The 22,579-nt window shown below is 49.3% G+C and overlaps 1 protein-coding gene across 6 annotated transcripts in view; it reads right to left on the minus strand.

The window, feature by feature from the left end:
- PPFIBP2 (PPFIA binding protein 2) overlaps positions 1-22,579 on the minus strand; it is a 146,546-nt gene that overhangs the window by 67,675 nt on the left and 56,292 nt on the right. Inside the window, exon 1 of one of the 6 annotated variants that reach the window (XM_055317814.1) lies at positions 10,742-10,838. The exons of 4 other annotated variants lie outside the window; for them this stretch is intronic. In XM_055317814.1, the coding sequence (XP_055173789.1) occupies positions 10,742-10,807 (66 nt within the window). In that variant the 5' untranslated portion in view covers positions 10,808-10,838. Of the gene's footprint in view, positions 1-10,037; positions 10,132-10,741; positions 10,839-22,579 lie in introns of those variants that run through there. One more of the 6 variants, XM_055317816.1, reaches the window with a different exon arrangement.

A 22,579-nucleotide genomic window follows, 5' to 3' on the forward strand; every position in this document is an offset into this window, starting at 1 on the left:
GAACCCTGGAATCTACTGTCTGTCCAGAACAGACTGGATCATGACCTTTACTGTAATCACATGGCACAAGTGAGGGCTGCCATTTTCTTAGAGATATTCTCACCCCTCCCAGCCACCTGATCCACGTGCAGATGGTTGGATCCTTCCTCTGGAATTTTAAACTTGGGAATAGAAAATGGTAGTGGTTGTGCTAGAAGGTTCTTAGGTTTGTCACTAGCCACGTTCTCATTCATATGGAAGCAGCAGGTTTACAGCCGGAGTCAGCTAAGAAGCCAACATGCATGGGAACACAAAAGCCAAGAAGAAAAGAGATGGTGACATTCTCATCTCTGGTTCATATGGTGTAAAGGCAGCAATATATCCCTGCCCTTCCTGTTGGTTCCTTCTTAACCTGCACGGTTCAAACTAAGGTTCTGTTGCTTGCAACCAAAAGCCCTGGTCAATGCATTTGTCTCAAAGGGTGATAAATCAATTGACCAAAATTTATTCCTTTGGAATAAAAAAGGAATTCCTGCTATTTGGAGAGAATACTAAGTAACAGAGAAATTCTGCCTCCTGTTGATTTCTTGAACTGGCAGTTGAAGAAAGAATAGTCAGTTCTGAGCCAACTATAGTCAAAATCAGGAGCAAGGGCCAAAGGGGATCTACTTTGTAGCACAGAGTGTATCGGTGTGGGATGTACTGGGATAAAGACAGCACCCAGTCTCCATGTGTGAAATGGAGAACTTCCTATCTACCATCTGTTGGCCTCCATTATTTCCCATGTAGAGCAAAAAGGTTAAGGCAGGGAATGTTACAAAACTCAACAGGCCAATGAGTATCAACTGGGCATGTGTGGTGATGGGTGGGTGGGTATGGGGAAAGAGAAAAATAAGTTAAAACACAATAAACAAGAAGGTAAAGTAAGGTTAAAAGGATGAGTGGGAAATAAAAAAAATGTGTAATAAGAATATGAAACCACCTCACCACCCATTTAAGAAGTTCTTTGCAAAGACTGACCTGTCCTACACAGCTGTACAAACGTAATGTCTGGGAGCACGGAGGCCAAGAGCAACAGGTTCCCTGTACCTACCCTTTGCCCAGCTGGAATTCAAGTGCCCAGCAGGGGATCCCTGGAGACTTTGCTGTGGGCCTTCTATATGCATGTACAAAATTCCTACAGCTGCCTGCTACACAGGCATGACATCTGCAAAATGACAGCTAGGAATGGCTAGGAGACAGGGCTGCACTAATCACATGTGATCTTGAGTAGGTCACCTCATTTTGGGTTTTCCCAGCCTTTAAATGGAGAAAGTATACCTCACCAAGCAATACAGAGGATCAGTTAGGTCATTAAGCACAAAAATGTATGGGAATACAATTACAGAATGTTTTTTATTGAGGGATGCTCTAGTATTTCAGTTTGTGAATGATCATGGAAATATGGAAATCATTTAAATGGCTTTGTTTAAAAGACCAAAGTACAGTCAGAAGCAGTTCCTCCCTTGTACTGACAGTTTTAATTAACTCAGTCTTTTTGTGCAAGAGAACAAAAACCGTGTTTTTGATCAGGATACCTATAAAGTATCTGTAAAGATCTGTACAAATAGACCAAGGGAACAATAACCAAAATACTTTCAGTCTGGAAAGAAAAAAAATGCCTAAGTGACAACATAGACCCCACTGCTAGCTAAGAGCTCTGGAATCATGCCTGTGGAGCAAACAGTTGAGGACGTGTTCATTTTCCACTGTTCCTGAAAAGACGCCCATGTTTTGAGTCAGATCTACAGGACCACAATTTTTTTCCTCCTTGTGAGCATTTTGCTATATGCTGTAAATAATATGTGCTACATACATTATAAATGAGCACAATGAGAATTTCAATAGCTAACAAGGACCAATCATAAAAACTTGAATTATTTCTTTTCTAATCTGGAAGTTGTGTCCAACTTAAGTTAAACATGAAAATTCCAGACAAATCATCCCTGGAGCTTCCTGAGAGCCCTCACCCTTTGGACTCTAGTGGCTAGTTAGATTCCATGATGCTTGCTCACTCTTGGCCTGGCCCCTCCATTGTAGCTTGGCCAAGGGATAGCCATGTTAGGTCTCTGTGGAGTTCTGGATGGCGTGCTTAATGCCATGGCTGGGAGCCATGCAGAATCCCCAGGAGGACCTTTCACAGCCCAGCCAGTCTCTGCCAGTAGAGCATGCCCTCCATGTATGCTCTGGTCCATTCTCAGTGATGCTGGGTAGACCATTTCTGCAGCCTTCCCCTAACTGGTACATGCTAGGAGACCTCCCGTCAGCATCTTACTTCTGTGAACATGGGGGAAGAGCTGGTTCCAGAAGAGTCAAGGAGGGCAGACAAGAGGTCACATGGGGGTATCACATGGTCTGCAAGTATGGACTTTCGGCTTCCCAGTGTGACAGCTCTAGCCATCCATTGTGGTGCTATTCAAAACCAACAGCTACTACTCAGAGCTGCTGCCCCGGGGTCTAAAATACATCTGTCTTCCTTTTTATTTTTTTAAAAGATTTTATTTATTTATTCATGAGAGACACTGAGAGAGAGAGAGAGGAAGAGACACAGGCAGAGGGAGAAGCAGGTTCCATTCAGGGAGCCTGATGTGGGAATTGATCCTAGGACTCGATCCTGGGACTCCAGGAACACATCCCAGGCTGAAGGCGGCACTAAACCACTGAGCCACCAGGGTTGTCCTGCCCTCCTTTTTTTAATATCAAGATCTGCAGTCTTCACCAGGTAAAGTCACATTTCCTTCAGTGCTTCTAAATAAGCTGTGAATTCTAGTTCCTGCAGGATCCTGGCCACAGTTCATATGTTGTCCCAACTGGTTCAGATCATTTTATAGGATGATCCCTTGCTTGAAACAACATGGAGATTTTGAACAATTAATTATATGGGCTAAGCCTTGGCCTTAGATAAGTCTTGGGATGGTTCCCCCTTCTTCAGTCATTAAAAACGTAGATGACATGTGTTTTCAGCTGAATAAGAAAACAAGAGAAAATGTGTAGTATTTCCAGGCTGCCTGGTCAAGGGATTTTATCAAATCCAGAAAAGCAATTTCAAGTGAGCCGTGGCTGCCAGGCATGGGGGAAACGTCAGAGTCTCTAAGGCTAGACTTCAAGCTCAGAAGCACTACTCACATACCAAACTTCTCAGAAACTTGAAAAATGTTGACCTTGAAAAATAAAGGGGACCAAAAATAATAAAAATAAGTGGATCATAGAGGCCATACTCCATTCCTGTTACACAGTTCAGGTTCTATATCAGGGAACAAAGCAGCATGAGTGTAGGCAGTTGCTTGTAAATACAAAAAACTCCCTAGATTTTTTGGTTTATGAGTTAAAGGGCTTTCTGGCAGTTCATAGAAAAACAACTCTTCCCAGAACCAGTTCTACCTTTTCTAGGCAAAGAATAGTCGAGCCAGTTTGCTTTCTTTGGCCCAGAATTAAAGAAGTTTTTTACAAATGCAGTATGAGTGCAGTGTGAGTCCAACAAGAGAGATCTATCCTCACCTTGACACCTCTCTAGGCTTTCCACCTCTTGCTTTCAATTATATATAAGAGGAGGATATGTCTTACAGGTAGAACTGTCACTGTCAAATGATCTAAATGACCACCTTTAGGGGAAAGCAAAGCCAAGGTCGTAAGCAGCAAACAGTCTGGTTGACTAAAGTTCATGTAATCTTCATTTATCTATTCAATGACTCAAATATTCCTGAATACCTACTAGGTGCCACTCTGTGCTGAATAAATAATTCAGTCTCTACCCTCAAAGAACTCTGTAGTCTCACGGAGAGATATGATAAATACAGTCACAGAATAAGCCAGCAGCAGTGGCACAGGAGAGGGACGAATCAGTTATACCCTCAAGGAAGAAGAAAGGCTTTCCAATGAATGAGTTTTGAAAGCTACAAAGGAATCTCCCCAGGAGAATGGGAGAACAGCATCTCTGGAAAGTCTTCCCAATATAGAAAAATGATCCACAAAACTGTAACAATCACTACCCTTCAGATGCTCTGGTTTCCCAAACTAACACAGAAAACAAAAGATACCATGAAGACCATCATCTAGAAGCTCCCCACTCAAGGAGTTAGTGTGATGCACAGAAAGGCTCCTAACTGATCATCCTAAGGAGCATGTGGAGTGAATGAAATGCATTTGATTTCCCAAGATCTTGTTCCAAAATTATAGCCTTGATAAGCTTGGTCTCTGCTAAATTCTCCTGAGGAGGTGGCTGGATACATAAGGGACCTACAGCACTGGGCTGTAGAAGTGGTTGGTATTTGCAAGTGTTCTGGTTATCTTGCAAAGAGAATCTATTACTCTCCAGGGGGTGGTGTGTGTGGGGGGAAGTATAAATAGGAGATTCTTTGAGTGATGCATGTTCCTCATCTTGCCAATATCAACAGACACACTGGTTCATTATTATTAAAAACATTTTTGGGGACAGAAGGGCAGCATCAGGTGCTGGGGTTGGGGTGGAGAGGGTGCTGTGACTGGAGACATGAGAAGCAAATGCTCAGTGCCTCTTGGACTGTCTGGACCCGCTAAGGAGCCAACAGTCAAACTGGCACAAGAGAAAGACCCATGAATGGAAAACATGGGATTAGGTGGAGGGCCAAGGGAGGAGTGGGTCCTCTGGTCACAAGATTCCAAAATGGGAATGAATTCCAGGGGAAATGGATAGGAAAAGTTGCTTGCAAACTGGAGGCAGGAAGAACACTATAGAAGGAACTTGAAAGAGGTCATTAGGGACAAAGCCGTGTGTGGGTTTGGGAGCAGTCGGGAAAGAGTAGAGATGGTGAGTTTTCAGCCCACTCATTCAAGGTTCCTGACAGCGAAAGGCAGGCAGGTTATCAGGCAGCGTGGAGAGGCAAGTAAAGGTCAAAGACAGTCTTTTTTTTTTTTTTTTTAGATTTTATTTTTTTATTCATGAGAGACACACAGAGAGAGAGAGAGAGAGAGAGAGGCAGAGGCACAGGCAGAGGGAGAAGCAGGCTCCATGCAGGGAGCCCAACGTGGGACTCTATCTCGAGTCTCCAGGATCAGGCCCTGGGCTGAAGGCAGGCGCTAAATCGCTGAGCCACCCAGGGATCCCCTCAAAGACAGTCTTGATTTGTTTTTCCCTAAGAATGGAGGAGAAGCATTTTCTGCCAAGGACAAGGATGAGCAGGCAGGGCAGATGTGAGAAGAAATGATCAGAGGAAAGAGAGGCAGCAGAACCAGACTGGGTCAGGAGGACAAGATCCCAGTCTAGCCTTGGCCCATGAAACAGGAGCTGAAAATGTTGGCTGTGAACATTGTTACGTTTTGTGGTGAAGGGGAGGGAATAGGAGAGATTCATCTATGGGTGACTTCCCCTCCCCCAGTGAAGTAGCTAGTGACATCTGCTGAGAGGGGAGCATCAGGCTGGGGACAAATGGAAAGGTGTGAAAGGGCTGACACAGAAGCCAGAGAGGGAAGAATGCAAGGAGGAGTCCAAGATCCCCAAGCACTGCCGCCAGCCCTGGGAGCTACCAAGGGCTGTGCTGCTCTGTAGTATCTACAAGCTATTTAACAAATGGCCCTCGTATGATGTCACCTTGTTAAACCCTGCTGGGAAAGAGGCCTGAGGGCCTCTCCAAGAAGCTGACAGACAGGAATCACAGGTGCCAGAGGTCAGAGACAGTGGAATTCTAGCTCCTACATTATGCCGAGGAATAGGATGCTTGGGCAAGTTGGGCACATTGGCTAAAGACGGGATATACCTATAGGAAATTGCAAATGGCTAAAACTCTTTAGTAATCATCCCCACTGCTATCCTCCTTGTGGTCTTGAAAAACCTCTCCATCCAGAATCACGGCGGGGCATATGGCTCTGGAGCAACCAAAGGCTGTCAGTTATGGTCCAGATCACCACTACCATAAATAAATGTCTACAATGCATTTTCTCAGCACTTTACATACATCGCATTATTTATCCATATTTTATAGTGGAGGAGGTTGAATCACAGGGGGGTTAAACCAGTTATCCAAGGTCACATGGAGCGGAGACCTGAGCCTAAAGAGCTGGATCCAGGATCTGTACTGCCAGCCAGTCGGAGTGGCTTCCAGAGGCTGATGCTTACTTCTCCCCCTTGCATTGCAGTCCCACCTGAGCAGAAGGCAAGTCAAGGTCTGGAGCTAGGATGCCTGCATGTCTATTTGTCCTAGCGGTGTTTCCGGCCCAGGCTACTGGATCAACCATTTGAATACCAGATGACACAGAATAAAGTCTCAAGTTAGCAGATTGAGCTCATCCCACATTCTACTACAGAACCCAAGCTATCTGTATCGGGGATCCAGGGTAATTCCTTTCTCTTTGAGACTTTGGGCTAGAAGTTGGCTTTAAACACTGAAAGTGCTAGAAGCCAAGCAACAGTGTGAAGATGCTGACAGTGGGATTTCTGTTCCTGGGAAAATAAGCTCCCCTCAGAGGGCAGTGGGTGGGCCCCACAGACCCTGCCTGGAGCTATTTTTAGAGACTCCCTCGTGACCATGTGGGTTGGATCCAGGGACTCAAGGCAGGGCAGGTGTGAGCTGTTTGTGAGTCAGTCAGGAACCAAACAGCTGAGGGACAGAGGCCCTCTGGACTCCTGCGGCAGATTACCTTGTCCTTGGGCTCTGTCTGTTGGAGAGGGAGCAGGAGGGGCAGCTCTGGTTAGCCTTCGCGCAGCAGCCACGGCCAGGATGGCCAGAGCCAGCGCTGCCGGTGCCTCTGGTTATTCACCATGGGCCAGGTCACAGCTGCCTCTTTCAGGTCTTCAGCTTGAGACCTAGATGTGGAATGCAGCAAGGGGCGAGAGCCGAAGGGAGGAATGGCCTCACACGTGCTGCTGGGTGAGAACCAAACTGGTCTCACCATTCCCCTTTCAGTTCCCACCTTCCTCATAACGGCCAATGGCAGTTAACGGGTATGGCAGGGTTCTTACAGGCACGGTACTATGCTACGCACACTACGACATTAGCTTACTTGACCCTCACAAAACCTGCGTGTCATTATAGGCACTGTTATCTTCCTTATTTCATAGATGAAGAAATCCAGGGTTTGAGGAAATCTACCTAAGATCATATAGCGGGTAAGTTTGGCAAAGCCAAGATTCCAGAACAGCCCTTATTCCAAACCACGTGTTCTTAATTACAACAGTACACAGTATCCCATCCCCCAAAGGCCACAGAACAATGTCCCCTTTCTGAGCTAAGGCATCCCCTCTAGTCTGTGTCTCCTGGCCCACAGACATCTCCCTCTTTGCTCCCAAATTCAAAGACTTGGTCTTGCTCCGAGACACTAACCGCTCCCCCCGCCCAGGCCAGGCTGGTCAAAGGCCAAGGACTTCCAGCTTACACAGGTCACCCCTTCTGCATGGGAAAGTGAAGGAGACAGTGTTTGCACCTTCAGAATCCTGGCCCAAGAGAGACCAGCTCTCCAAGCCACCTCGGCTTGAGGACGAGTATGGAGAAAGGGTGTGTGAGCCAGGCAGATGGGAGGTACTAGAGATCCGAGGTGGAGGAGCCCACTGCAGGGCTGGGGTCAGTAAAGGAGTGCTGGAAAATGAGAGCCTCGATGGAGTCTCCTAAAGTGGGTGGCAATTAGGAGGATGCTGGGCAGCAGCTCAGCAAAGGGAGCGAGTGGACGCAAGAGCTCAGAGTAGATATGAATGAGGAGACAAAACAGGTAAGTTGAGGCTCAATTGCAGAAAGTCTCAAAGGCCAAGCAGGCAGGTGAGCCTGGGCTTTCTTTTCCAGACTAACAGCAAGTCCTGGGGTCTTAGGATCAGGGTCACAGAGGAAGGGATTTTTTTTTGAAGGGGATTAAAAGGGAAAGAATCTGGCACTAGTGTTTAGGGTAGAGATACTCTGGTTCTTCTTCCTATATCATATCCAATACTTTGTGCTTCATGTTTAATGATCTATAAGATTCTAAAAGTAGAAGAAAAACTGTTTTGCTGGAAGTCACCCTAGAGGTTTCTGAGGTCTCCTTGCTTCAAACTTCCCTGAGCTGCCTTCCAGCTGTGCACAGGAGCCAGCGTGCACAGCCTGGGTCTCAGGACAAAGGGCCTTCTTACACCGCAGCACATGCAAAATCAGTTCCTCTACGGACAAAGCTTCTGCATGAGCTGTGGAGTTATATCCGCTGGGACATGGCACTGACGGTCCCAGGCACATCACAGCTGGAAGACCGTGTGGTTAAAAGCTTCATTTGGATATGGGAAAACAGACTGAGTGATGGGAAGTGCACCTCTCACCGATTTCTGAATCGTGAGAATCTCCAGAATCTCCAGGGAAGGTTTCTGACTGCTTAAGACAATGGATACAAACCTTTGCCAAAATGTCTGGTCCCCTCAGCCTGCTCTCTGCTGGCTGCAGCGCCCCTATCCCAAAGCTGAGCAGGGGCTGAGCACAGACAGGATTTCTGCCGAGTTCTAAAACCAGTAATTTTTGACATATTTGGCAAAAGAGAGGAGGATAGAGAACTGGACTGGGAGACAGAAAGCAGGGTTCAAGGGCAGGCTGCACCATGAGTAGCTCTAACACTAACAATCAGGAGGTCCTTAGCCTTTCCTGGGTGTTGTTAAATGAAGGGCTTGTGCCGGTTGGTCCCCACCAGTCCCCAGAGCTCTAGCTGTATTCAGCTGCCTTACTTTTCACAACATAGCTTGCCACAAACCACCTCACAGCTAGAGCAATTTTCTTAAAATACAAATTGGACCTCCTCCCCCTCCACGTGTCCCAGGTCACTTCTCTGCCACAACTCCCCCCAACACACACACACAAACCACGTCCCGCGCAACCCTCACCCTCCACTGCCCTGTGTGACTGAGCACCTGCCGGCCCCCCCTGCACGGAGCTCAGCCTCACCGGCTTTCTCGCGGTCTTGCAGCGCACCCAACTCCCTCTTGCCATAGGACCCTACACACACGAGCCTCTTTGAGTGGGGTGTTCTTCACCCCATTTTCCACCCGACTCACTCCTACTTTCCGGTCTCCGTGAAGCGTTCCTCACTCGGAGGGCTCCCTGACTGCTCCTTCTCACTCATTCATGCCCTGGATGGTGGCGATCAACAGTCCCTGCTCGTCGCTGCACTTAATTTGTAACTTCACGTTTATTTGCCGGGACAGTAACCTCTGTCTCCCACAAGAGCAGAGTCGGATTCCAGTTTGCTCACCACTGGACACCCAGGACCCCGGTCTCTAGAAATATTTGCGGAGCGCGCGCTGCAGAGGATGCATACAAAAGCCAGCATCCCCCTGTTTGGGGGGAGGTGGGGGCTCTCCCAGCCCAACGCTTCCTGTCCCTCCTGCTCCTCCCCGGTTACAATGTCCAATCTCTTATCTGTCAGCTGCTTTGGCCCTTCCTGCTTCTGAGAAGCGCCCAGCCTCGGTGTGAAAAATAGAGGCAACCATCTGAGCCGGTTTAAAGATGATCACGGAGGAGGAGAGAGCCCGAGTTCTGCGAGTACCGATGCTACTCCGGCCCCAACATTCATTTCATTCATTCGTTCGCGGCTCACACCACACACCTGAGCTCGTCCCCTAAAGAAAGGGCATCAGCAACTCGCAAGCCAAACCCTTGGCTTCAGAGCAAGCAGAAGAGAACTCCCCGAGAGCCTTCCTCCGGAAGCACAGAAGCTCTCCCTGCTGACAGCAACCGCGAACACTCCGCATCCGATGATAACATCCTGAGGTCTGAATTCAGTGCATTTGAAAGGCAGCAGCTTCCTCTCGGCATCCTGGAACCCAAAGGCTAGGGGGACACCTTTATCTGGTCACCATTTAAGTGCCAGAGGTGAACTAACTTTTTTCACCGCATCCGTGCCTTTCTGTACAGAAGCTCATTCACCAGAATGTCAGTGGAGAAACAAAGACAGCTGACTGTTTTCTCCCCTAGTGCCTATAATTAGATTCTCATGGAGAACTTGGCCACAGCAGGGCTTTGCCGGACAAACACCCCCCCCCACCGCTCCCACCCCCCAGCGGCATCTCCAGGGAGACCCAGATAAAGCAGCCAGCCACTTACCCTCTTCAGCCACGCAAAATGCTTGTAAACATCAATGTCCCCATCCATGCTGGGCACCCATGTCAGCAGTTAGAGTCCTTGGTTGAAAAAGCCCTTTTGCTGGCTAGAGACCAAATTCTCTCCTCTTTCCTGCTCCTGCCCCCCCCCCCCCCCCCGGGAAGTCAAGCTGTGTTCAAGTTTCCCCACTTCCCTGGCCCGTGTCCTTCGGCCTCTCCCCATACAGTTTCAGATGCACCGCGGCTCAGGCCGGGCCGTACTGCTCCCGTGTCCTCCCCCTCCGCCCCCAGACACACGCGGGCACCGGCTCGGGGACTCGGAGCCTGCAGAGCAATCAGACCTAGCAAAAAGGTAGGGGGAAAAGAGACTGGGACAGGAGTTGTAAACACACACACACACACACACACACACACACACACACACACACACACAGGAACATTCTTTTTGGTGATAATACCAGAGCCTGCCAGAGGGAAACAGTCCCGAAGAAAATTCTTCGTCTGGCTTCCCCTTTCTGCAGTGGCTGGAACTCATTACGGAGAGACCCCGATTTCCTGTCTCCGCTCCACTCTGCATTTACCCACAGGCCCCCAGCTGCTCTCAGTTTATTTGGGACTGGGGAGAAGACTAAAAATAAGTGCTGCTCTTGGAGGAGCTGCCCGTTCCCACACACACAGCCTGACCCCCACCCCGAAGCCCACGCCTACCCCTTCTCCAGGCGGGCGTCGGGCTGGGCCCTCAGGAGGGCCTGTCATTTCCAAAAAAGCACACATTCGGAACCAGCCCCAGCCTGGCTTCCTGGCCCGCTGGGTGTCTGCCGTCCTTGGCGCTGCTGGCGCTGTCTGCCAAGGTGGAAGGCGTTTGCCATCGGAGGAGTCTGGCCTGGGGCTGCTGGCAGCCACCAGGGGAGACCCGGGCTTCCTGGAGTGGGTTCAGCCCCTGTTAAGGCTGAGGCCCGCCTGTCCCCCTCTCCAGAGGAGCTGCCTCAGAGGCCAGGGCCAGGGCAGGGTGAGGCCACCTCCTGTGTGTACCCATGAGATTCAGGGGGAGCTCTGGGGATGAGCCCCAGGAAGGCAGTAGCCAGTGGAGACAGGGGATCGCTGTTTCCCCGTGCTGGCCTTCCAGGGTGGCCTCCCCTCCTGCCCCCCCACCCCCAGGCTGGGCTGCCCTTCACCTCCACACACTCCTCTCACTCCTCTGAGAGCTTCCCTAAAAACAGCTTTTTTCCTTTGCCTGGTCCTTAACATGCGGCCTTTGGCTGGAGTGATTATGAAAGCGGTCCTTGATGTGGGTACAGCGGGAACCGTGGTTACACGCAAGGCCTCTGAGCTCTGCTGCCCTAAATGACTTGCAGATGCACATCTTGTGATTGCGTGGGCCTTCCCTTAGGGCCCTTAGGGGTCACGGCGGCGGTGGGGGCGGGGTGAAGGGGGTGGGGGTGGGCCCTAGAACCGCCAGCCTGAAGAGAAGGGTCAGCATGCTCCCCAGCATGGCCCCGACATCCACCACTGCCCAGAAGCCAGCCCGAGAGAGAGCAGAACGGGCCTGGCAGGGCAGTCGCCAGCAGGCTGGCCCAGGCCACACAGATCAGAGGCGGCGGCCGGAGCGCTCTGGCCAGCAGCTGGCACGAGGGGAGGAGTAAATTCCTGGAGACACACCCAGATCACAGGCTAGAAAGGAAAAGCAGGCTCTGCCATCCGTGCTGGAGCTCTAGGCCCTTCTCGCCTCTGGCCCAGCTCAACCAGGGCCTGGCCCCACCCCTCGAAGCTCCCTGACCAGAACGGGGAGAGGACGTGTTGGCGAAGCAGCCCTCTAAGGTTGCAGGGCGAGGGAAGTTTTCTTTCTTTCTGTCTGAACGTCTGGGGGAAGCCAAAGGGAGAATTCATTTGGTCAACACCCATTTGCCCAGCACCCAAGGCAAGTGAAACTGACTTCCTGCCTTGAGCAAATAAAGAATTATCACATGGTATGTGGTAAAGGTGTTTCTGGGGGCTCTCGGGAAGAAGAGGGAGAGTGAGTTTAGGGGCTGGATGAGGAGGGATGGGGCATAATCCCAGCCCCTGTTCCCCTTGGTCGGGGCTTGGTGCTCTTCAGTAGGTTCTGGAGGGAGAGGAGGCAAGACAGGACAATGGAGCAATGTGGTGGCTTCTCTCCACTTTGCTAGTTCCCACCTGCCCATGGGGGTTGGCTCAGATAGCATCCACTCCTCATCAGCCACATCTCTCTCCACTTTACCACCTGCCCTGTCATACTGAACCACCCTGGACTGTTGACAGGTCTGTGCACTGCACCAGACTGGAGAACACGTGTCTGAGCCCTGGCACGCTGCTCTGACCTCCGTGCCTGCCACAGATTTTGGCACACAGTAAGAACTTAAACATTCTTCGAGTGAAAGAGTAAGGCTCACGTGGCAAAAGAAGCCTAAAATTCTAATTGAAGAATAGGAGTCTTGAAGGTGTGCTTCCCCAGGGTAATGATGCTTCACTGAGAGGAAAAGATGGAGCAGAAAGGTATAGAAAGGTAAAGGAGAGGAGGGAGGAATCCAGACAAGTTGCAGCTAAATTCCTGACATATTTTTATGGTATCCTCAAGTAGCAATTCCTACCTCAGCCCCCTTTTTTTTTTTCAAAGTGTGTTTTATGATTCAACTCAGAAATGCACAAAATAACAATCCAAAGACCTAGGAGCAGAGCACGCGTGTGGCAGGTGGGTTGAGTGACCAAGGACACAGAAGCCATACACATCTTTTCACTGACCCCCAAGTGGCAGGTGGCAGCTGGCTCTGGGCATGGCCCTGTCATCTCGCTGGCAGGGCACAGCTGGCAAACCTACAGGTGAACCACCTCACTCAGAAGGCCATCCCGGCCAGGGGCACCTCACAGTGGCCCACAGGTGGACTTTGGGGGGATTAGATAGGCCTCTGGATAGGTTCACAGGATACACACAAAATCCTATTTGGATGTATAAATCATCATTTCTCTGAAAATAAAATTTTCAGATTATCAAAATGTTCCGTGACTCCCAAAGGATTAGAAGCCCGTGTTTTTTCTGGCCTGAGCAGTTATTCTGAAAGGTTTAATCTTCCCTTAAAGGGGTTGAGGGGGTGGTCCTCCTATCTATTACACCACCTTGGATCTACTGCTGAAGAGTGATCTCAGGAACCACAGGGGGTACATAAATAGGGGTCATTACGGTGACCTTGAAAGCCCTTGGACCTTCCCAAAAGCAAGTCACTCACCAGCAACCACACTCAGCTCATCACTGTCTGGAACATGAGGCAGCCGGCTGAGGGCAAAGAGCATGACATTGAGAGACTGAGCATTTGGAGCCTAAAAACACAGCTAAGAGGATAGATAGCATAGTCCGGTTTGGACAGGGAAACTCATGTGATTTGCTCCCTCCCCCCTCCTCCATCCCAGGGCTTAGCAGGGAACCCTGGAGAGTCACCTCCACAGCTGGAATCTCATATACGTGTGGGAATGACTAAGGGTGGATTCCTAAAGTTTGGCTCCTCTTGCCAGGAGTTCAGCATCACCTATTTGGGCAGAACTGTGGACTGAGGGGGGAGGGGTGCCTCACGGGTCATGTGCCATTCTGACCTGTCACCTGCAGCCTGAGTTCTAGCTCAGCCCTGAACCTTGGGCTCTGGGCCATGGTGACAGGTATCAGGATGGCCCTGGTATGCCAGATACAGGTTTGTGTCCTTCCAACAGGTGTGCTGCACGGTGGACCTGCCACTGGGGAGTGAAGGCGGAGGACAGGGAGGAGCCCAGCCAGAGGACGCTGCCCCTTTGGGCAGGCAAGTAAGTCCTGCTGGTAGAATAGCAGCCCAGCCACCGCAGCCCAAATCCCCATGGTGCACAAGCACAGGAACCCCCTCCCCCACTCCCCACAAGGAGTTAGGACAAGAATCAAGAATCGGCAGACTTTCCCTGTAAAGGGCCAGATGGCAAATGTTTTAGGCTTTGCAGGCCATATGGTCTCTGTTATACTCTCTGCCATTTTAAGTGCAAAAGCAGCCACAGCTAACACATAAACCCAAGAGGGTGGCTATGTTAACACTTTATTTGTGGACATTGAAATAGGGATTTTGGGCCATTTTCATATAAAATATGCTCATCATTTCTCATTGAAAAACATAAAAATCATTCTTAGCTCATGAGGCCTAAGAAAAAGGCAGTGAGCCAAATGCAGGCCACAGGTTGCTGACCCCTGGCTAGGGTAATACTTCCCCATGTAAAATGCATCATCTGGGTTGAAGGGTGTTCTTATAAAAATGCTGATTCTGACCCAGAAAGTTGAGAATGGGACCGGACACTGTGCATTGTTAACAAGCTCCCGGGTGATGTTCATATGTGAGCATCTAAGGACCATATTTGAATAGTCAGAGGTTAGGAAACCACTTTCAGAAACTTCTTAAAGCACAGGGTATTGAGCAAGTTTGCCTGGAAGTATGAATCCTCCAGAGCCTGCCTGCCTACTTACCTACCTACCTACCAGTGGTTCCTGCAAGAGCAGAAGGTACCTGGTGGGTGGAGGGTGGGTGGGCGTCTACATGCTCAGACTCCAAGTTATGCTAACCTGGCAACATCAGCCACCATGTCCCCTGGGCCCGAAGCAGGAAACTTAGTGGGGAAGGATTTATTTGCTCTTTTTCACCAGTGTTTGCACATTCTTGGTCATTTATAAACATTGGTTCTTAGGGACTGAAATAGTTTCCTCAAGTCAGGTCTGAAAGGAACCAGACCTCTAGAAATTAGTAGGGTACAATTTACTTGGGTGCAAGCGGTGGGCAGCAAAAAATCCAGGAAAGTTAAAACTGCTAAATTTACAGTAGCTGCAGGGTCCCCACTCTGAGATGCTAATGCCAGGAAAAACGTATTTAAAAAAAAAAAAAAATCCAAGCTACGGGGAGGTTTCTCTAGGGCAAGGGCCTGGCAGCACAGGGCCGGGAAATGCCTCTTGGAATGGAAGGAGCCGTCCTAATAGCGCCCCAGCAAAAGGCACTGGAATGAAGGGGTATGGAGAGGTCTTCTCTGCTTTGACAATGGAAGGCCCGATCTCTCTGCTCCCAGGACCAGCTCTCAGCCCTTCCATTTCCTCTGCCCCAGCACAGACCGTAGAGGCCTCTCAGGCCAGTGGGTTCCAAGGAAAATGGGAAAGAGCTCTGCCAACTGACCCAGGTACACTGCTCAGCAGCTTCATTAATGAGAGGAGCTTAGGTCATCTGTTCAACTGAAACAAAGCAAGCTGTTTTTCTTGTGCAGAGCCTGGATCTTCTTCCTTGGGATTTAGACTTTCTAGCATTTATCCCTGACTCCCACCTAGTGGCTACATCCGGTACTTCACACAGGAACAAAGACCCAGACGACCATCCCAGTTCAGGGGAGGAGTCCCTTGGGAGCAAAGGGGGTGAGGGTGGGGGTGGGGGGTTGGTGGGCAGGGCCTATACCTGTGACTTTCAGCTCTCACGAAAGGGAAAGGCAAGAAACTCACACTGGGAACTGGCTCCTAGAAGCTCTAATTTTTTTTCTTCTCCCTTGAAATGTAAGCACCAAGTTTCCCCTTCTCTCAAGTTCCAGAGAAAAAGATTTCCCTATAAAACCCCCGTAACTTTTCAAAATGAGTATGTCCAACAAGCATATATCCTGATCCATCTTTTGTTCTAGGTCCCGGGTGGAGAATAAAGATAACAGAGACAAATCACATGGCATAAGGAACAAGCTCACAGTTCATAATTCACAGAACAGCTTTTCCTCCCTACCTTTTCTTAGAACTCCTCTGGCTTTTCAGCATGGTAAACAGATTTGCTTCCTTGGCCAGAATGAGATATAGCAAGCTAAATCTGGCGGGAATGACTGGGGCTTTGTTTGAGGAGCTGGGAGCTGAGCAAGCAGCCATCTGAGACAAGGTAGTGGAGCAATGAGGGGGTGGCCGTGTGCCTCCTGGGCCCAGGCCACTTTGGTTCTTGAAAGACTAGTTAAGAAGGGAACCGAAGGCTCCTGAAGCTGCAGCAGGCTGCCAGTAGGGAGCTCACAGCCTAGAGAGGACCTCACTGCCCCGCCATCCCATTCTACTGCTCCTGAGACGTCAGCCTCCACCCAGCCCAGACTGTAGGGTGGCTGCACCTAGAGAGGCTCCCTAACCCGTCTCCACCTTGGAAACCGAAAGGCCTCGGCTCGGGGAAGGCAGTGGCTGGTACTGGCCATGAAGCCAGGACTGGAATGCCTGGCCAGATCTTGCAGCAGACTGTCAAATCAGCTGTCACTTCCAGTAGGGAGATGGGAGTCCCTAAGGAGGGAGAGGTTCATCCAAAGCCGCAAGCGAGTGACAGACCACTGGCCTCTTCCTACCTCCCATGCTGCCTCACCCCGGTTCAGTGCCACCCAAGCATACTTGCGGGGACACCTGCAACCTTGTGGAGGAAAGCCAGGGTTCCGGCTGGGTGGTCAAGCTACTGCAGGAACCCTGCTTCCAGAGAGGGGCCTGAGGACAGTCCTACTGCAGGTTCTCTGCCCACCTCTTCCCCTCACCCTGGAGCCTGGGCTTGCCCTGACTTGCCCTCACTCTGTTGCTGCTGCCTTTGCCAGCCTTTCCTTGGACTTCATCTTGAGGCCCTGAAGCCTTGGCACTTTACACAGGATCCCCCTGACCCACATCCAAAGCCATTAAACAGCAGGATAGAGGTATTTGCAGGAGGAGAAGAGGCATAGGTACTGAACTGTTAGAGAAGCACCCAGAGCTGGAGACTGCTGGCTCTGACAGCTCTTGGGCATCACCCAGGGGCCTGAGTCACCACCTGGCTGTCCCCCAGCCCTGAGCCCTCTGGAAGACTAGTCCCGCTATGGGCTCTACCCCCAGCCCAGCTCTGGCTACCCAACCAGCTTCCATCTAGCCAAGGCAAGCAGGTGTAGAAGAATAGGGAAACCCCTTCTAGACCAGGAAAAAGCCCCACTCAAGGTACAGCTAGATTCCTAGACACGGCCACGGTGGCACCAGCTCCTCCTTGCCTGTGGTGCATGTCAGGGCCACCAACAAGCACCTCTATCCTTTCTGGCCTTCAGGACCATCTGGTGGGACTGAGAGGCTCTTGACCAGAAATGGCCACACTCTCCCTGAGGACATCATCCGCACTTCTCCACAGGTCAAGGAGGTAGCTGCAGGGAAGCGAAGGAGGCAGCCCCCTGTGGAACTCAGCTCCATATCCATCACAGCAGAGATGCCGCAGCCCTGCAGCCAGGGACTCAGCTTCACCCTCTGGTAGTATGGACCGTGAGGTTGCCCCTGTCTACCTAACATGAGGGATGACCCTTTCATCTCCTGAGCTCATGCAGCTCTGCGGTCCCACAGCATGGAACAGTCCCACTGAACTTCTCTGCCAGTTGGGCCCCAGCTCACTCTGGACCCCAGGACACTATCCCTCCAGGAGGGCCTTATTGGAAGCTCCCAGGTACGCTATCAACTTTCTGGTGATAGGCCCAGAATTCAGGCACAGATACCACTTCCAGGACAAGAGAATCTGGGCACTTTGTTCCTTTCCTCACTGAAGCCCCAGAGGGGGTCCCCTGCTTAGAGAGTCCCACACAATTTTGTAACTATCCCCAGGCAGAGTCTTCGCTGCTGCCTATCGATCTCTGTCCAGCATGCCAGCACCCGGCAGAGAGAGAACCAGCCCCACTGCAGAGAAACACAGCGGCCTGTGGTCCACCAGGACTGGGAGCTCCTTCTCCACTGGAGACAAAGGCAGGGCCCAGATCAGTCTGCTGTTTGTTCCTGTTCTAACCACCAACCATTCCCCCATATCCCCCTCTGCCCCAGCAGCACCTGTTTTCCTTATGTACTACAGATGCCCACGTCGGCGTCTGAGGGTCCCACAGCACGGAAGACGTCTTCTACCATGGGATCCTCTCACCACACCCAAGGGCAGCTAATCCACAGCTGTGTGTAAAAGAAGGGCCTTTAACTTCTGTTTCTTTTGCACCTAACATTTCTGTCGGCCTGGAGGATTTGGCTCAAAAATGAGGAGGAGGCCAATTAGATTCTCTCCTTCAGGAATTTGAGCTACACACACATAGAGGGAATGATGCAGGAGAGAAAACATGAAAAGAATTTGTCAACAAGAATAAAATCAAATCTAAAGGCCATGTGGCAGTTGCTCTGGGCTGTCTTTCTAAAAGCCATTCATCCCCCTTCCCTCCTGTCATGGTTCCTTCTAGACAAAGGCCACCTCTCACTATGGTGAATGAAAGTACCAATACTTGTTTCCCGGCCTCTCTTGCAGCTAAGTTATGCACATGTGAACAAATCTGGACATTGGGAGCATATGAGAAGTCCACTGCAGGGCTTCAGAGAAAAAAAAATTTCCTTCCTAATGGAGGGAGGTGGAGGGAGAGGAAAAGATGTCCTACCTCTGAACACGTTGCCTGGAGCTGTAGTAGCCAACTTGCAGCTGCTAAGGGATACTCCCGAGGAAAAACCAACCCCCTAAGGATAATAGGGCAGAAAGATGGGAAGAGCCAGAGCCACTGGGGTCATCCCAGAGCCACTGATTTGACCCTGGGACCATCCATCTTCTGGATATCTTGTTAATGACACATAAACCTCCTTACTGTTTATGCCACTTCTCTGGAGAAAGAACACCAACTGACAGTTCATGAGGCACAGCTGGGCCATGCCAGGCCAATAGATGACAAAGAAGCAATGGAAGGATATGGCAAAGCCAATTGACTAAAGAGGGGAATAGCACAAACACGAGACGGACACACAGACATAAACACTCCCCACCTGATCCTTCAAGCTGCCTTATTAGTTCCTATTCTAAGCCACATGTATTTTTTTTAATAATTTCAGTGAGCATTTGTGGTTTAAAGCAGTGTTTCTCAAACTTTACTGTGAATATGGATCACTGGGAGATGGCTCAGTGAGTAAAGGAGCAGTGGGCCTATACTGTGCCCCTTTATAAAGACACCAAGTAGCAAACAAACTAGCAGGAAATGGCAAGCTTGCTGGTCCACAGACCGTAATTTTCATGCCAAAGTCTTTAACTAAAAGCACCAAGCTAAAACCAATCTAAAAAGTACCGGTAGATTTGTTCACTACTTTGGACTCTGTTTCCGTATAGGTACGACCTACTATGAAACGTGTATGCCCCCAGATTATGTCTGCAAGAACCAATATACAGACAGGCTGTCTCTGTCCAGAATCAAAACTTAACATCCTGTCGTATCCTGGAATGTTTATATGAACTTTTGACCCACGCTAAAAGTACACCATTCATAGGTTGCTGTTGGCCATAATTAATCTAAAAGACTCTGAATGCAACAACTTTCAGGAAACCTCCTCCAAAGGCAGGCATTCCCCACCCCCCCAACCACCATAAAGAACCTCCAAACAGATCTACAAATCTTAATATAGGTGGTTTTCTGCAACACATCTTGAAAAAGAAACAATCATGTCAACTGCCTTTGGACCAAAAATATTTAAGAACCTTTTTTAGTAAGTCATAGACGTTAGATTCAGATTTCACGCCACACACTAAGAAACATTGCAGGTGAATCCAAGGTTATCATAAGATATCAATCAAATCATAAACTTACTGGAGAAGATACAGGTGGATATTATTTGATCGGAGGTTAAAAAAGGGCCCTTCCAGAGATAAAAGGAAAACAAGATACCCAAACAGGAAAGAGAGTTAATTACAATCCTAAAGTTCTGTCTCAAAAAAGCAACACAAACAGAATTTAAAAACAAAAATGAGGAAAATGCCACACATAAAGCAAAAGGCTTTAAAAAGGTTCAACGTTGAGCAGCCTGGGTGGCTCAGCGGTTTAGCGCTGACTTCGGCCCAGGGCGTGATCCTGGAGACCTGGGATCGAGTCCCGCATTGGGCTCCCTGCATGGAGCCTGCTTCTCCCTCTGCCCGTGTCTCTGCCTCTCTCTCTCTCTCTCTGTGCCTCTCATGAATAATAAATAAAATCTTTTAAATAAATAAAATAAAAAGTTTCAATGTCTAAGAAAAGCACTAAAATCCTAACTGGCAGGGGAGAGAAGGGCATAGAATATGAACAGGGTGCGGTAGGCATGCCCGAGGTAACCTCCAAGGTGTGTGGGAAGAACACATTAGTGCTATTTTTTAACCTGATCCTTAAAAATCTGTATTTAGGGCTAGGTTTTATAAGTTACATACATTAGGCCAATGCTGTGGATATAGCTATGTATAAATGGAAAATGAATTTTTTTTTTCCAGGTAGAGATCAAAACTTTGGAGACCATACAGAAAAATAGTAATTCCAAAAAAATGTTTAGCCTTCTACTAGGCAAAGAAATGCAAAAGTGGTAAAGAGACATTTTTTCCTAAAAAATCAGTAAAGCTGTTTTTTTAATCTTAGTGATGGTTGTTGATTAGGATGTACCTCAAACCCTGCCAACGAAAATATTAATGAGTCAAATCTTCCTGAGAACTGGTTTGGAAAACATGTCTTAAAGCCTTAAGATATTAATGCCCTTGGATTCGAGTTGCCAGATGAAGCAAACTGCATGGGACACACTTGTTTAGAACTATCCATCGCTTATCTAAAACTCTAGTTTAACGGCGTATCCTGCGTTTTGCCTGTTAACTCTGCTTTGGTTATACCTTTGGGACCCTACCTCAAGGAAATATCTAAAGACAAATCTTCCTGGACATTCTCTGCAGCAAAACTATATTAGTGAAAGATTTAGAAGAACCTAAATGTCAGTATTTAGAGAAATGGTCACATAGATTCAGGCATGTCCATACAAGGAAGAAGTACGTAATCGCTGTAAACTATATAGCGAAGGATAAATCCATGAGCTGTTTTCTGTACTCTGGGCAGACCAGGCTTTCACTGGGGAGGCTGCCTCGGTGAATCTCTTGGTTATGTGATAAGTGTCCTGAGCAAGCTGAGAGGGGACGTTTAATACGAGATGCTGAACTGCTCTGCAGCCTGGGGCAAGGATTCAGGGAACAGTGGAGGAGGCTCCGGGTGGGAGTTTCCAACAGGCTCCTGGCACATGGTGACAGGCCAGCCCAAGGAAAGAGAGCATCAACAAGTGACTTTAGGAGACTTCTGGCTGAAGGATGTTGGGAGTAGGAACATCCGATAGCCAACATTTGGTTTTTGTTTTCTACACTGAAACACTGCACATAGAAGCTCATCATCCCTTACCTGTAGTTTTGAAACCCTCAAAGCTCTGAAAACCAAAAGGTTTTGTTTTGGAAAATAATGTTGGTGCCAAACTTATCTGGCAGCCTAACCGGACCTGAACGGGTAGGGGAGTATCTGAGTCTTTCTTTATCCCACTTCATGTGGCTATTCGTAAGTTTTGCTGAAGAAAGGACAATGCTTTCCTGTTCCATATCTGCTAGCGATAGAATATGTTATACAGTAAAATGCACAGTCTCACCTTCCTGAAGTTTAAGAAGTTCTGAGTTTTAAAACACATCTGGGCCCAAGGGTTTCAGATGGAGGGGCCATGGACCCAGTAATCCTCTTGAGGCATCACAGAGTTCCCCTTAAACACAGCAGCTGGAGTCAGACTAGCAGGAATGGAGGGAGGGATGGGTGTCCTCCCGGGGGTGTGGGGTAAGGTGGGCCTTGGAAAGCTCAGCTGTATACACAGGTGGGCCGAAGATGGTCAGAGCAGACTGGAGTGAGCCTCGTAGAGCTGGAAGTATGGAAACAGCCAGAATTCCTGACAGAACTCGAGGGAGACACAGAGCCTTCTGCCCTGGGATGGGACAGAGAACGAAAAGCCTAAAGCCCCCCTGTGAACCCCGACCTCAAGTTTGAAAGGGTGGATGGGGAGGGGCGGATGTGGCCTTCTGCTCGGTAGTGGTACAAGTCTAAGAGACCACCAAGTACTGTCTTCATTTGGGAGCGACATGAGGAGGTTTTCAAACCTAGATGGTAACAGGCCCACCAGAGACCCATCCCGCGGGCTTCCCTACCCTTCTCTGGGGACCATCTGGCTGTATTCCCTACTGCGACCTCCACAAGTTACTACAAACCTTGTGGCTTCTTTTTTTTTTTTTTTTAAGATTTTATTTATTTATTCATAAGAGACACAGAGAGATGCAGAGAGAGAGGCAGGCTCCATGCAGGGAGCCCAGCGTGGGACTTGATCCCGGGCCTCCAGGATCCCGCCCTGGGCCGAAGGCGGCCGCTAAACCGCTGAGCCACCGGGGCTGCCCCCTTGTGGCTTCTAATAAGGCAAATGTACTGCCTTACAGCTCTGGAGGTCAGAAGTCTCAAGCGGGTCTTGCCAAGGTGCTGGTAGGACTGCTTTCCCTGCTGGAAGCTCTAGGAGAGGGCCACCTTGCTAGCTGCCCAGCCCCTGTCTGTGTCTCTAGGCTCTTGCTTCCATCTGCAAAAGCAGACTCACCTGCTCCCACACCAACCCTTCGGCTGCCTCCTTCCACTTATTTATAAGGACGCCAGTGACCTACACTGGGCCCACCTGGACAATCCACACCAGGTGCTCTTCTTCTTTAAACTCTGATTAGCAACCTTAATTCCATCTGCTAC

Source organism: Nyctereutes procyonoides, unplaced genomic scaffold, assembly GCF_905146905.1.
Source record: "Nyctereutes procyonoides isolate TBG_1078 unplaced genomic scaffold, NYPRO_anot_genome, whole genome shotgun sequence".
Classification (NCBI taxonomy): domain Eukaryota; kingdom Metazoa; phylum Chordata; class Mammalia; order Carnivora; family Canidae; genus Nyctereutes; species Nyctereutes procyonoides.